General features: G+C 38.5%; 1 protein-coding gene across 1 annotated transcript; it reads right to left on the bottom strand.

Moving 5' to 3' along the window:
- Window positions 1-6,276: 6,276 nt before the first annotated feature.
- Window positions 6,277-11,396, bottom strand: LOC124278231 (proteasome subunit beta type-3-like). The gene is made up of 6 exons (XM_046713953.1): window positions 11,221-11,396; window positions 10,429-10,613; window positions 9,813-9,920; window positions 8,988-9,165; window positions 6,977-7,071; window positions 6,277-6,446 (listed from the first exon to the last, which is right to left on the bottom strand). Exons 1-6 carry the CDS (start codon window positions 11,221-11,223, stop codon window positions 6,398-6,400), a joined length of 618 nt encoding a protein of 205 aa, XP_046569909.1. The 5' UTR covers window positions 11,224-11,396; the 3' UTR covers window positions 6,277-6,397.
- Window positions 11,397-15,500: the final 4,104 nt, after the last annotated feature.

The raw sequence follows: 15,500 nt of genomic DNA, 5'->3' as shown, positions 1-15,500 counted from the left end.
CGCCGCACTCAGCATTATTCTAGCTATATGCCGGCGGTCTGTAAATAATCGAGTCTGGACCAGATAATCCTCAGTGATCAACAGCATGAACATCGATCTGCGCAATTGGGATACGATGACATGTGTCAACCAAGTCAGCGAGTCTGAGTACCCGATCCCGCTAGTCGCCTCTTATATTACGACAAGCATGACTGAAGATCAATTCTAACCCGGATCTTCACGGATCTACTAGTCTAGAACATGTGGCAAGTGTGATTACCACAGTTCTGAAAATGAAGAAAGTCTCTGTGCTCATTTTCATTATATTTTATACAAGAGTCACTTATCACAACTTTGTGTTCAGCGCATGTTTCTATGATGTCCCTCCATATAGCTGGGATATTGCTGAGTGCGGCGTAAAACTAAACTCACTCACTTTGATATTTTTGCACATCATAATATTGTAATTCTTTCGACGTCAGTCAACCAGAAGATTTTACTGCTATGACTCTGAGATGATAGATAAAAAACCCTTTTATCAAGGAAAATAACAGCTGGTAAAACAGTATTACTACTGTATCTTATATACACCATTTGTCTGATTCTACTGTTGACAAATATGACAGGTTTTTTTTCATATTATTCAAGTAATACAACTAGAACTTAAATAAGCATAGTAATAATGAAAATGCAAGCTTACACATTTATAATGTCCAGATAAACCACGAAGGAAGCGAAAACTGCGTCCTTGATTTGCAAGTATATAGAATGGCATAATATTCTCATTCCATTTTCTTTTATAATTAAATTTTTACGTAATCGGGAAATTATTATACATTTGTTTTAATGATATGTTTCGCCGACTAGTTCCCGATACAAGTGTTATCCGCTCGGTAACATTACACAATACCTCCGTTTTTGAAGCTTTGTATGAATAACATGCGAGAAGATTCGTTTGACTTTGTTTCGTTTGAAAGCTCTGAACATCAGTAATACCACCGTAACAGTCCTATAAATGCCACAACAGTTTCCTTTGTTCGTCAGGCCCCGTTCCACAAAGCGATCGTAGCGCTAAGATGATCGTAACTCCTATACTTTAACATAGACTTACGATAGTAGTAGCGCTACGATCGCTTTGAGGAATGGGGCCCAGACTATTATATGGGACTGTCAAGGACTCTATTACTTGTCTGGTGAGGGCTACATGCCCACCAAATTAATAAATCGGGGGTCACATCAGCTGAGATTTTCATTCAGAATGCTAGACCAGAAGTCGAAACATTATCCAGCATTAAAATGTTAAAATGCCTACCAGAAATAGAAATTCTAAGTATACACCTTATCTCGAAAACAACATCATCTTCACTGGTTACAATCGATACTGAAAGCTACAGCTGACAGTGTCTAGGGTCCGCTTATGGATCTCGTAAACATATCGCTCAAGTATGGTCTTGTCCCCGAGTCTTTCAAGGTGACTGCAGTAACGCCATGTAAAGTCACCATAGCACCGAGACAGAATTTGTCACAGTTTCCAAATGACATCCTCAAATTAGTGGATCGAAAACAAATATGTGTACTCTTAAAAAAAAGAAACTTGACATAGGACAAATTTGAATTTTAGGAAATATTTGACACAAACCAATCCATGCTGATTCCCAGCATGTGGGGGAATGGTTGCCGACGACAAAACGTATGAAAAAAGAAACGTTTAACAAAAACGTAACGTTACACTCACGTCTGTAGTGAATCGCTAAAACGCACCCTACATGAAATGCATGTGCATCATGAAATTGTGTATCACCTTGAGCTGAAGCTTTTGACTGTAGGCTTTAAAAAACCACATCAATGGTGTACTCCACATGCATTGCTTTAAGCCACTATAAACGACAAGATAAAGAAAAGACCGACAGACGCTCAACGACACAACGCCATCGGCCGTTTACAAGGACGGACATCGCAGCATGGTGTGGCAAGGCCCTTCAGCGTGTCCAGACAGAGCATCTCAAACCTATGGAACCGATATAAAAATACTGGGGGTGTTAATGACAGACCCAGGTCAGGTCGACCTTGAGTTTCCACAACCGCCCAGGATCGCCACATCCGGTTGAGACAGTTTGGTTCAACCACCACGGCCGCATCATCCACAACAATCAAAATCCCCGGACTGCCGAATCTCCGACCAGACAGTGCGCAATTGACTATGGAAAGCCAGACTTTTACCAGAAGACCAGTTCAACGTCACGTCGTTCCCTACATCAACGTCAACGGTTGATCTTTGGAGCATGACAATGCCCGACCTCACGTTGCACGTGTTTGACAGGTCTTCCTCCAGCAATGTTCAGTTGTTACCTTGGCCTTCTCGATCACCGGATTTGTCCCCCATTGAACATCTATGGGATACTCTTGATCGACGCTTGCGCCAGCGTAATCCGCCACCTCAGACACTACAAGAACTGCACACAGCACTTCAGCAAGTGTATCAAAACATTACTCAAGACAGCACTCGGCATCTCCTTTCTTCTATGGGTCACCGCTGCCAAGCTGTTATCGATGCTCATGGTGGTCACACCAGATATACTGACATTTTACTCTGACCAAGTGGCTTTAATAGCCCTCTGTGGTTTTACCAAACACTTTCTGGATAATCATGTTTTGGAAATTTGTAAAGTGATGATTTTACTGTAACGGAGCAATGACGTCATGTTTGAATCAGTTTTCTAAGATAATCATCGAAAAAAAAAATACATTATCAGACAATAAAGGTATAGTTTTTTGATGACGTAACAATTGAATGACGTTATCCCGTCACTGCGCCATTCTAGTGTGCCCCCTCGTAATCGAACCATTTTACATTACGTCACAATGTAAGCGACGTCACGATGCATGTCAGTTGTCATCGCCTGGTACGGCCTCCTACTGTTTACATTCCCACAATGCAATCGTGGAATGTCGCTTGACTACTCAGCTTCATCTGGATGTACTGATCTAAACTTACGTTGGTAGTAGATATGCGACGTTCATATTGCCCCATCTGGTTTACGTTAAAGACAGATGTAATTAAAATAATTCAGAGAAGATATTTAATCCGAACGTAAACCGTCATCAAACTGTTATCATTCGTTTTTTTCTGGTAACGTTCGTCTTAACGTAGGGGGGCAGACATATCAATAGAACAGCGCGCCAGTTAGCCCTGTGCGAGCATTCTTAATTTAGGACACCGACAACGTCGTTTGTTTTCTGCCTTAAATTGATCGTAATTATCCTTAGAAAGTATTAAATTTGGCATCTTAGAAAAGAAATACACTTCGCCCTACCACCATGTATAGTGTAATAAAACACACTTTACACACTACCGTCCTCGTGCTTTAATTATAATAGTTCAGGGCAAAACTATACTTTATTACAAAACACATTGGGGTAGAGCGAACTTTATTTCCTAAATATGCACTCAGTAAGTAAACTCCAAAACACCATGTCAAGATTCTTTTTTTATAAACATGTAAATAACCCTAAAGCTAGAAGTGAAATAATAGACATGATAAATTTGTTTGATTTAAAAGATCCTTGGCGTGAATTGCATCCTAATGACAGGAGATTTACATGGAGACAAGCAACACCATTAAAACAATCCAGATTGTATTTCTTTGTAATATCACATAATCTAATATAAGTCGCCTTATATCTTTCTTTTATGTGCAGAAATTCTAGCCCTGTTAATAAAGAATAATAAGAATATATAAGGTATTAAAATTGGTAATTTGGAAGGTCTTCTCGCACAATTTGCTGATGATACTACAGTGCTATTACATGGGACAGAAAAAGGTTTGTATGGAGTACTCGGTACACTGAAATTCTATGCTAGATTCTCAGGACTTAAGGTAACCACAGAAAAACAAGATTGATATGGATAGGATCTAAAGAGAGGTCCAGATACAAACTATGCAAAGAGTACAACCTTGATTGGTCACAATCGCAATTCAAACTTTTGGGCATTAATTTTTATGTAGGTCTTGACTCAATGATAAATATGAAGTATACAAAAATACTTGATAAAATAGACAAGGAGATAAAAATGTGGTCCTTAAGATCGCCTACACCTATGTGGAGGAATGTTGTTTTGAAATCATTACTTATACCAAAAGTGAATCATCTTTTTTCTTCTGTACCCACTCCACCAGATGACACAATTGACAAACTACAAAAGAAATGTTTAAACTTTATCTGGCAAGGACAAAAGAGACAGGTTAAAAGAACAGTAGTGACTTCCACTCTAAAATACGGAGGTTCCAATTATTAAAAAAATACTATTACAGCACAAAAGTTGAAGTGGATTAAAAGATTATTAAAGGAGGATACATTATGGAAGAATAATACTTCATATTCATTCCAAACATGTCAAGGCTATGGACAGCTGATGGAGAATATATTATTAAAAATATACCACCGAATATCACAAATAGATTTTGGATAGATGTATTGAAGGCATGGTCTGAATTTATAAACATTGGCCACAAAAAGACATCTGAGGGAAAGGATACATTAACCCAATCATTATGGTACAATTATAACATCTTAATAGAAGGAAAACCGGTTTGTTTCAAGAAATGGGAGGAAAAGGGAATTACATTTCTGAGTCACATTATAAATCAAAATGGTATCATTCACTCCCTTGAATATATTAAAAGCAGTTACAATGTTGACACTAATTTCCTTGAATACCTTAGCATCAAGAATGCAGTACTTGACTACTTCAATAAGAAAAATATGTCTGTTAAGATGTTGCAAAATAATCAAGTATATCCGATTTTACAATTTAATATAAGTTTGATAACAAATGGAAAGAAAGTAAATATTATTACCAAATACTATGTGACTTTACCTTTGTTAAAACAACACGCCAACTTAAATGGGAAGAAATATTAGGAAGACAATTTTCTCAAATGAATGGGAGAATATAAATGTAATGCCCAATAGATGTAGACAGAGTGTAAATTTGAAATATTTCATATATAAGATTACTCAGAATATTTTAACAACTGATACTTACTTACATAAGATTGGAATTAGAGAATCACCATTATGCACATTCTGTAAACAGACACGAGAGTCTGTACGGCATCTACTGTTTGAGTGTAGTTTAAGGGAGAGTGGATGGAACTGTCCTCATGGCTCGAGATATTGGGCGAAGGACAAATTGAAATAACACTAGAAAATATATTATTTGGTTTTAAGGGGAAAATAACAACCCTCTAAACATTATCTGCCTAATAGTAAAGAAGAGTATTTACACTATGAGCAGAAAAGATGTCAAACCAAACTTTCATCAGATCAAAAGTGAGATCAAAAGATACTACAAAACATTTAAGTTTATTGCCTTTACACACGCTGACCAAGCTAATATACTCATGCCAATAATGGTTGTCACCCCCTCCCCACTCCAACCCCCCCACCCCCTCTCCAATTAAAAAAATTGAAGGGGGTGACAACCATTATTGGCACGAGTATATTTTTACATTTTGGTCATCTCTCCACATTCTCCTAGCACAATAATACGCAATATGCAAAGTTTACCCAGATTCAGTGTGGTCTCACATGGAATAATTATATGATGGTGTATTATCATTAATCAGATATTATAATTACTCAGATAATGATTACTGTGCACTTCCAGAATGACTGTGACTGGAAAGCTGGTGATTATGGATGTATGTATCTATGCATTCGATACAAATTGCCTGTTACATGTAAGCTTACTTAGACCTACTGTGGTTTCACATGAAATGATTATATGATAATGTACTTTTACAAATCAGATATTGTCATTACTCGGAGAATGATTATTGTACACTTCCATGATGACTGCGACTTGAAAGCTGGTTTGTATGTATGTCTGTATGTATTCAATACAAATTGCCTGTTATATGGCTACCTTGACCTAATGGGGTCCCACAAGGATTAATTATAGGATGACGTACTATTAATAATCAGATATTATCACTACTCAGATAATGATTACTATACACTTCCATGATGACTGTGATCTGAAAGCTGGTTTGTATGTATATAGGTATGTATCCGATACAAATTACCTGTTATATATAAGTCTACCTAGACCTACTGTGGTCCCACAAGATGATGATTTTGGTCATATTGTCGCTTCCTTCAAGACTACAAATATACCAAGTCAGAGTTGAAACCCGCAGACTTTAGCAATAGAAAGTGCTGAATATCAGAAAATGCTCTTTTTTAGTTAAATACTAAAATAACAGTATGCTCTAAAATAAAACAAGCCATACATTTGGTTTAAAGAGTTTTAATACATGAAATGGAATTACATGCCACATTGTGGATGAAGTTTCAAGTGATGTTCCTTCTGACAACGCAATACATTACACTGTTGAATATACATGAAATAAGACTAGTCCATTCGAGTCTTCAGTAATTTCTTCGTCACCTTGTCCTTTTCACTGAAAACAGAGAAGGAGACATTTTCTAAAATAGTATAAATATCCTTGTGCTTCACACTATTCTAGTTTGTTTTTTTCTGAGCCCATAAATTCACTATCATTATGTGTGTGTGTGTGTGTTTGTAAGTTATTGCTGCACTCACATTTTCCACCTATATGACGGCTGCCTAAAAATTATTGAGTCTAGGCCAGACAACTTGTGATTGATATTGAGAACATTGAGTCATGTCACCATGGTAACAAAGGCAATTAACTTAGTCCCTGAGCCTGACCATGTGTGTTGGGATCCATTTCAACAGATAACTGGACCTATTCTAACCCACTGATACACTCAGTCTGTGTGTGTGTGCGTGCGTTCAACGCTGCACTCAGCAACATGACGGCGATCTGAATATAATCAGTTGTCTGGACCAGAAAGCTAGTGATCGATGCTGAGAGCATTGAGTCATGCTGGAATGGAAAACTATGTCCCTTTCCTGATCACGTGTTACTTTGGGTATTTACTAGATATATTCAGAGGTGAAACTTACATGATATAGACAACACCGCCCCAACCTGATACAGCATCTCTGTCAAAAGCATTCATCAATGCCTGAGATATTGTCTCAAACAGATCATCTGGAGCCTGAAAATGTAAGACATGAAATATATGAGCAAAAAGGATGGAGAACATTTGGCTTGGGCTAGATTTGGGCCTGATAGCAACATGAACAAGGAATATTTAGGTGACTGAGAGACATATGGATTTGGTCCTGTGGGTCCATATATATGTGCACATGGTTGTGACAAGATATAGAAAGATATTCACATGCATCATTGACTTCATCACTTCGTCTGTGTGGCCAGATTCAGGAGGATTCTGTTTTGCCCAGTTAGCAAATATCAATGCCTATAGTAACACAATATCTCCTAAAACTGACACTCTCTACATAGAAATTTATACTGCCACCATTGCTCTTTATAAACAGTGAATCATTTTTCCACGAGTGAGTGAAGTTTAGTTTTAGGCCGCACTCAGCAATATTCCAGCTATATGGTGGCGGTCTGAAAATAATCGAGTTTGGACCAGACAATCCAGAGATCAACAGCATCAGCGTCGATATACGCAATTGGGAACCGATGACATGTGTCAACCAAGTCAGCGAGCCTGACTACCTGATCCCATAGGTCACCTTTTTACGACAAGCATGGGTTGCTGAAACAAGTATATACTCATGATATAGTCACAATTGTAACAATCGAGATTTCTTCTAACCTGGATATTCACAGATCCATTTTGCCACAAACAATTTTTGCTTCTTTCATATATTTGTATTAATTTCTTTTTCTTACAGGCTGACATTTTGACATTTGAAAATTGCACATGAGAAACAAACAAACAGTATGGAATGTCACTCATTATGAGTGTGTGCATTAGTTGTCCAACGCTTCATTTAGCAATATTCTGGCTGTATGATACTCGCCTTCTAATAATAATATCTGGACCAGACAATCCGGTGATGGATATTGTCAGCAAGTATCCAAGCAGCCAGGGCTGTCTTACAAATAATCTGAGTGAGTGAGTATGGTTTTACAGATAACTGGACCTACTCTAACCCACTGATACACTCAGTCTCAGTGTGTGTGCATGTATGAGCGTGAATCTGTGTTGTTAAACGCTGCACCCAGCAGTATGACAGCGATCTGAATATAATCAATAGTCTGGTCCAGAAAGCCAGCAATCGATATTGAGAGCATTGAATCACGTTGGAATGGAAAACTAAGTCCCTTTCCCGATCAGTTACTTTGGTTATTTACTAGATATATTCAGTATATGGTTTGGTTTTACAACGATTTTAGAAATATCGCAGCAATATCACGGCAACATACACCAGGAATGGGCTTCACACATTGGACAGATGTGGGGACTAGAGTGAGTGAGTTTAGAGTTTAGCAATAACACGGAGGGGGACACCAGAAATGGGCTTCACACATTGGACAGATGTGGGGACTAGAGTGAGTGAGTTTAGAGTTTAGCAATAACACGGAGGGGGACACCAGAAATGGGCTTCACACATTGGACAGATGTGGGGACTAGAGTGAGTGAGTTTAGAGTTTAGCAATAACACGGAGGGGGACACCAGAAATGGGCTTCACACATTGGACAGATGTGGGGACTAGAGTGAGTGAGTTTAGAGTTTAGCAATAACACGGAGGGGGACACCAGAATGGGCTTCACACACTGGACAGATGTGGGGACTAGAGTGAGTGAGTTTAGAGTTTAGCAATAACACGGAGGGGGACACCAGAAATGGGCTTCACACATTGGACAGATGTGGGGACTAGAGTGAGTGAGTTTAGAGTTTAGCAATAACACGGAGGGGGACACCAGAAATGGGCTTCACACATTGGACAGATGTGGGGACTAGAGTGAGTGAGTTTAGAGTTTAGCAATAACACGGAGGGGGACACCAGAATGGGCTTCACACACTGTACCCATGTGGCGAATCTGACCTACTGACCTATTACACTGCTTCTTACTTCACTGGCTGCATCACTTACCAGATCTGGCTCCCATAGTGACTCGCACATCCCGTACATCTGTTCTGAACACGTCCCGCTGACGACAAAATCATCTGTCTCCATTGGGCAACCAATCAGATCCATGGATGCAATGTATGGCTCTCCTGTCTTGGTATCAAGGCCTGCGATCACAGGCTCAACGAAGTAGGGTCCAAACCTGCATGGAACAACATATTGATTTGAGTGAGTGAGTGAGTTTAGTTCTACCCCGCACTCAGCAATATCCCAGCTATATGGCGGCGGTCTGTAAATAATCGAGTCTGGACCAGACAATCCAGTGATCAACAAGCATGAGCATCGATCTGCGCAATTGGGAACCGATGACATGTGTCAACCAAGTCAGCGAAACTGACCACCCGATCCCGTTAGTCGCCTCTTACGACAAGCATAGTCGCCTTTTATGGCAAGCACATGGGTAGCTGAAGACCTATTATTCCCCGGATCTTCACAGGTCCATATTGATTTGAAGGAAAACAAAGTGTTAATATACATGAACAAGTGAATTTCTCTTGATTTGAACAGTATTTCATTTACAATTGCATTTACCCAAATCTAACTTGGCATAAACTATTTTGTGCTTGACTATTTCCATGCTGGAAATGACCTCTGACCTCTATATATGAATGACATGCTCGATGTTATCCCGTAGAAATTTTTAAGTTTATGCGATCTCTGACTATAAATTATCCACACTGTTATTAAGAGTTTTAGTGAGGGACTACTTAATGTCCAAAGGTCAGATTAAACTTCCAAATGATACAAATCTCTGTTACTGTAGAATGTCTAGAGTTAAGTATGACTCACCTCCTTTCATACAGCAGATTTGACACCATGCTCATGAATGTCTTCGGCTTGATATTTCGATTTTCCCTCAGCTCGTACAAGTTGAGTCGGAATTTCAGTCTTTGTGAACTACAAAAGTATAGTACATTGATGAATACATATTATTGAATTTGAACACACTAAAAACATATAGATGCACTATATAAATTATTCTTGTCATATTCCAGTAACATAACGTGCCAACCCACGTAGCCATTTAGTTCAGGAATAAAATAAAGTAGTGGAGAGAGATATGCCTTTCAGTCAACCAGCAATGAATGTATTACATTCTTTAAGATGAGTAATTTCACAGAGCAGTTATTTCCAATGGTGGCATATAACTCAAGAGAAAAGAAAGTAGTGGAGAAAGAGAGACAATCTTTTACTAGTACAAATGTATGTTGGAATGGCTTAATTTTGGATGAGAGTGAAATGCTTGTTCTTAAGCCAGCAGTAAACTTATTACATTCTCTAAGATGACTAAATTTTAAGAGAAGTAAACAAATTATTACCATGTAAACATTCATGCAACTGATACAGTTATAGATAATGATTAACATGATTAACAACAGAATACTTGTACTGCATAGCTACTTACATTGTCTGCACATCAGTTGCTAGACCTGGTAGGCCGATATATAAATGTGGTCCCATCTCAAAGATCTTGTCAAACTCCATATTAATTGTCTGTGCCTGGATGCCAAACCTCCGGTCAGATGCAATGGCAACACAATCTTTGCCCTTCATGGCAATGATGGAGGCTCCATTGTAAGTCAGAATACTCTGAAAAGACATAGGCAGTTAGATAAACATGATGGAAATTTATATTTATGTGGTGAAAACCCAAATTTAAAAAACTCAAAATATTGTATCCATATGACCGCATGATTTACCGGCAGGGTTTCAGTACAGTCTAATGGGGATGTTTGACAAATCATAAATATCCCAATTAGACCAAAATATACTCTCATTTGTTGTCTTCAGAACTGTTTGTTTTGTTAGTTTCATGGTGCAGGCTGTAATATTCCAGTAATATCAGTGAAAATGCCGCTAATATAACATTAAATAACATAAACGCAGAAACTAGGAAATTGCATTGGTTCCTATTCATAATACCTGTAAAATAGTATCTTCGAAATATTTTCAAATCATCAACATGATCAATGATGATCACTACTATTCAATATGGTACACACAATACGATGAATGAAGAAAATGCATAGGAGCTTATTTCAAAAACACATAACAATGACGTGTTACCTTTCAATAAGCTATGAGATATCCGAACAATTCACGTTGACTGAACATAGTGTATGAACGTGGATGTTTTTCATTTTGTTTCGTGAGAAATGGATGAGATTCAAACTGACAAAGAATATAAGTATCTTACCATGTTGTGAAAGTTATTTCGCCTCCTTTTGTAACAAAAAATCTCCTGTCGTATACACAATGTAAAATGTCGCCGGTGTGCCTCAGAGGGCAGAGGAGGTTGGAGAATTCAAACTGCTTTCAGTCTCAAGTTTGCAAGTCACCATGCAGGCCGCATTATTCCGGAAGTATCTAAGGGAGATAACTCATGATATAGCGGTTCGCACCAAGACCACAAAGAAAATACCGATATTATGGTACGTGGTTGATTTAAAATTCCGAATTGAGCTCACGGGGCCGCATAAATTCCACAATTCATAATACTGTTTTCTCCATACTTTGTGACTACTAATATGTACCAGATATGACTTACGGCTGACGATGTTCTGTGGAAATATATTCATGCCGATAATGGTTGTCACCACCTTCAATTATTTTATTAGACTGGGAGGGAGGGATGACAACCATTATTGGCATGAGTATATTAGACTTAGAATCATATGAGAATTAACACTCATAAAGTATATAAGACTTCGAATATCCAAGGTGTATTAATTAATTCTATTCTATTGTGATGAATGCAACAATCCAGTAGCAACCATAATCTAGTGGTTAAAACGTTCCAATATTCCAGCTATATGGCGGCGGTCTGGAAAAAATCCAGTCTAGACCAGACAATATAGTGATCAACAGCATGAGAATCGATCTACGCATTTGGGATACAATGACATGTGTCAACCAAGTCAGCGAGCTTGACCACACGATCCCGTTAGTGGCCTTTTACGACAAGCATGAGTTACTGAAGATCAGTTCTAACCTGGAACTTCACGGGTTAGAGAAAACGGACATGACTATGGGTGACCCGACTGTCTGACGACGCATGTCGTTGACAAAAGTTTCGTCTGGTGGCGGATGATGGTGGTTAAAATGAAAGAAATTGTTGTTCGATTATATATAAACACCCGTGTTTGTGACAATACGTTTACAATGTTTTTGCGACTGTTTGCAGGATTTGAAAACGTTTGTTTTCTTTTGGCAAACCAATACAAACTAATAATAGCGATTTGAAACTATGATCGTTTGTTAAACAACTTTTATTCTAAGTTGAATAAAAATCTGAGATTTAAATGTTCAATTGGTAAGGTAAAATTATTACGATTCGCAATCTTAATTGCACTTTATTTGATTTACTTTTTTGTTTAAAGTGAAATTAAGGCTGGGACGGGTACTCGGGTACCCGAATCCGGGTCGGGTACAGCTGGAATCGAGTCCTATTTCTAGGAATCGAGTACCCGGAAAAGGAGAGAACTCTGTAATGGCAAGGGAAGATAATAACTTGTCCTTTTCATTATTTGCGTAACACACATTTGCATCATTTGTATTGTCCGATTAATGGAGGTTATTATTAACGACTGTAATATATCTGAGCATGAGCAGTGAGGAGTCAAGTTGCAGTAACATCGGTAACGAAAAGTCCTGTGTTTTAACGAGGAATGGTGTTACTCTCTATATTTGTTAAATAGGCGTATATTAAATAGCTTAAGTTCAGTTTCAGAGTATTTTTGCCATCATTTCAAGTTTTCTATAGAAAGCTCTGTCAACTCGTGATTGAATATTCAGAGAGTAGACAGAAGCGCTTTATTCCTTACATTTCCGGGTACTCGATTCCGATTCGGGTAAGTACATAGAGAATACTACACGAGGTCTCATTACATACGAATTATCTGAAACGAGTGTCCTTCCTATGGTATCTGACCGGGCGAAAGCGAGGTCAGATAACATAGGAAGGTCACGAGTTTCGTATAATTCGAATGTAATGAGACCGACTGTGGTATTTTATTTATTACCCACGTCTTACATGCATTAAATTGACAAAATAGCGTATTTTTGACGTCACTGCCTTGGTAACCGACGTCACGATGCATGTCAGTTGTCATCGCCTCGTACAGCGTCCTACAGTAAACTTCTCCGTAGCACCTCGTTTCTTGGTTTCCAGCTGCTTCATTCGGCTAACATCACTGGTGGAAACATTGCGTGTATGTTTTTCGACGGATATAATGTCTCAGTTCGACTCACAATTAAACATATGTAGCGACACGGCAAAGTTCGCAATGTTTACATTCCCTCAATGCATTTAAGTTGTAGAATGAATGTATTCACGTGTTTGTTATGAATGAAAAAATAGTTACGTCAGAATGTGAACTATTTGAGAGGTCATCGGTTATCTAATCAAATCGTTAGAATCTCAGGTCAAGTCGTTACGACACTGGTCAACGCGATACGACACTTTTGTGACGTACGAGACTAGTATGCAACTACCAATACGTTGACCTCGTGGGTAATAAATGCGGGTACTCGATTCCATTATTTCCTACCCATCCCAACCCTATAGTCTGTTTGCAGTGAAAACGTACCGATGAATTTCACTTTCAACAAAAATGTAAATCAAAAGAAGTGAAATTAAGATTGCGAATCCTCATAATTTTTACCTTGCCATTTGAACATTTAAAATTCAGATTTTTTTTCAACTTAAGATAAAAGTTGTTTAACAAACGATCATAGTTTCAAATCGCTATTACTGGTTTGTATTACAAAGGGGTAAGCGCAATAGATGGAACAGTGAAACAAATGCACGTGCGGTACGTGATGAGCGTTAACTTAGACCAACTCTCTTGTTCTCGGTGTTTCATTTAATGTGCATACCCCCGTGTAATACAAACCAATAATAACGATTTGAAACTATGATCATTTGTTAAACAACTTTTATCCTAAGTTGAATGAAATTCTCAGATTTAAACGTTCAAATGGCAAGGTAAAATTATGAGGATTCGCAATCTTAATTTCACTTTATTTGATTTACATTTATGTTTAAATTGAAATTCATCGGTACGTTTTCACTGCAAACAGACTATAGTTTTGACCCCAACCTTAGTATTGTATTTTACAAGCGCTACGGTATTGAATAGTGTAAGGGACATTCTCGCGATCTCGGCCTTTGGAAACAAGGTAAAAATGCTAAAAGTGCGAGAATGCGAGATCGCGAGAATGTCCCTTACAGTATTCCATACTTCGGTCATTACTTGGAAGTGTTATTTTCCCTTTGATTGCATTGTGTCACTTCAGGTCCCTTTCGTCTGTACTTGGATTTTGTGAAGTTAGTTGCAGTTTGATAAATACTAGTGAGAATTGCCATCGCCTCCTCAATATGCGTTTCCATTATACTGTTTAGTTCATCACATTTTCATAAGAATAAATACACTTTGGAAGTTACAGAGAAACTTATTGCATTGAGACAGGGGCGGTGGGGTAGCCTAGTGGTCAAAGCGTTGGCTCGTCACGCCGAGACCCGGGTTCGAATCCCCACATGGGTACAATGTGTGAAGCCCATTTCTGGTGTCCCCCGCCGTGATGTTGCTGGAATATTGCTAAAAGCGGCGTAAAACCAAACTCAGTCAGTCAGTCACTGCATTGAGACACATCCCATAAGTATTTGACATATTTTATGCACGCTTCATCATCTTCATGGGGAATTTGTTCATTTCTGTCCAAGTTATTCTCTACATTGATACACCAGGAGCAGTATAACTGAAAATGGATCGATTCATCTCTGTGCAGGGTACTTAAGTCAGTGAAGTTTTAAAAAAGTTCAGTGTTGGCGAGCATGTAATCCACTGCACTTGCCCCGTTGTGCGTGGCACAAGTACAATTTCCGCTTTTATCATCGAATAACCGTTGAGAGTGTGGATGCTGTATCTACAGCAGAACTTTGCAAGTTTCCTTCCATAATTATTGAATGTCACAGAGTCAGGTGTGCAAAGTGGCATATCAAAATTGTCACCGGGATATGAATCATCTTCCTCAAATATATAATCAAGTGTGCCATTGGGTATATAATCAAGGAATGTTGTTATCCGTGCATTAAGATCCCCAGCAAGGAATATAATAGTATCAGGATATGTAAAAGTAATGTCTTCTAGGTCAGAGTCTAACAGTGATATACCACCGTTTGATTTGTTTTCATACACAGGGGAGATTTCAGGTGAAATATATACAAATAGCAGACTGAGTATATCTTTAGGTAATCCCACCTCCGAAGACCAAATATAAAGCACCACACACCCTTACCCCAAGGATCGGAAAGCGTATCAGACCCTAACCTTAACTCCACACCCTAACCCTAAGGATCGGAAAGGGTACCAGACCTTAATCCCACACCCTAACCCTAAGGATCGGAAAGGATACCTCACCTTAATCCCACACCACAACCCTAAGGATTGGAAAGGATACAGACCTTAATCCCAC

The sequence above is a fragment of the Haliotis rubra genome, unplaced genomic scaffold (assembly GCF_003918875.1).
Source record: "Haliotis rubra isolate DU_JTF1 unplaced genomic scaffold, ASM391887v1 Scf233, whole genome shotgun sequence".
Classification (NCBI taxonomy): Eukaryota; Metazoa; Mollusca; class Gastropoda; order Lepetellida; family Haliotidae; genus Haliotis; species Haliotis rubra.
Note: the sequence above shows the minus strand (reverse complement) of the source record. Positions and strands in the feature narration are given on the sequence as shown.

Excerpts from the sequence above, each read along its gene's own strand:
- LOC124278231 (XM_046713953.1), bottom strand. Across the intron at positions 9,921-10,428 it reads GCAACTGATGTGCAGACAAT|TTCACAAAGACTGAAATTCC; the intron begins GTAAGTAGCTAT and ends ATACTTTTGTAG. Across the intron at positions 7,072-8,987 it reads CACTATGGGAGCCAGATCTG|GCTCCAGATGATCTGTTTGA; the intron begins GTAAGTGATGCA and ends TTACATTTTCAG.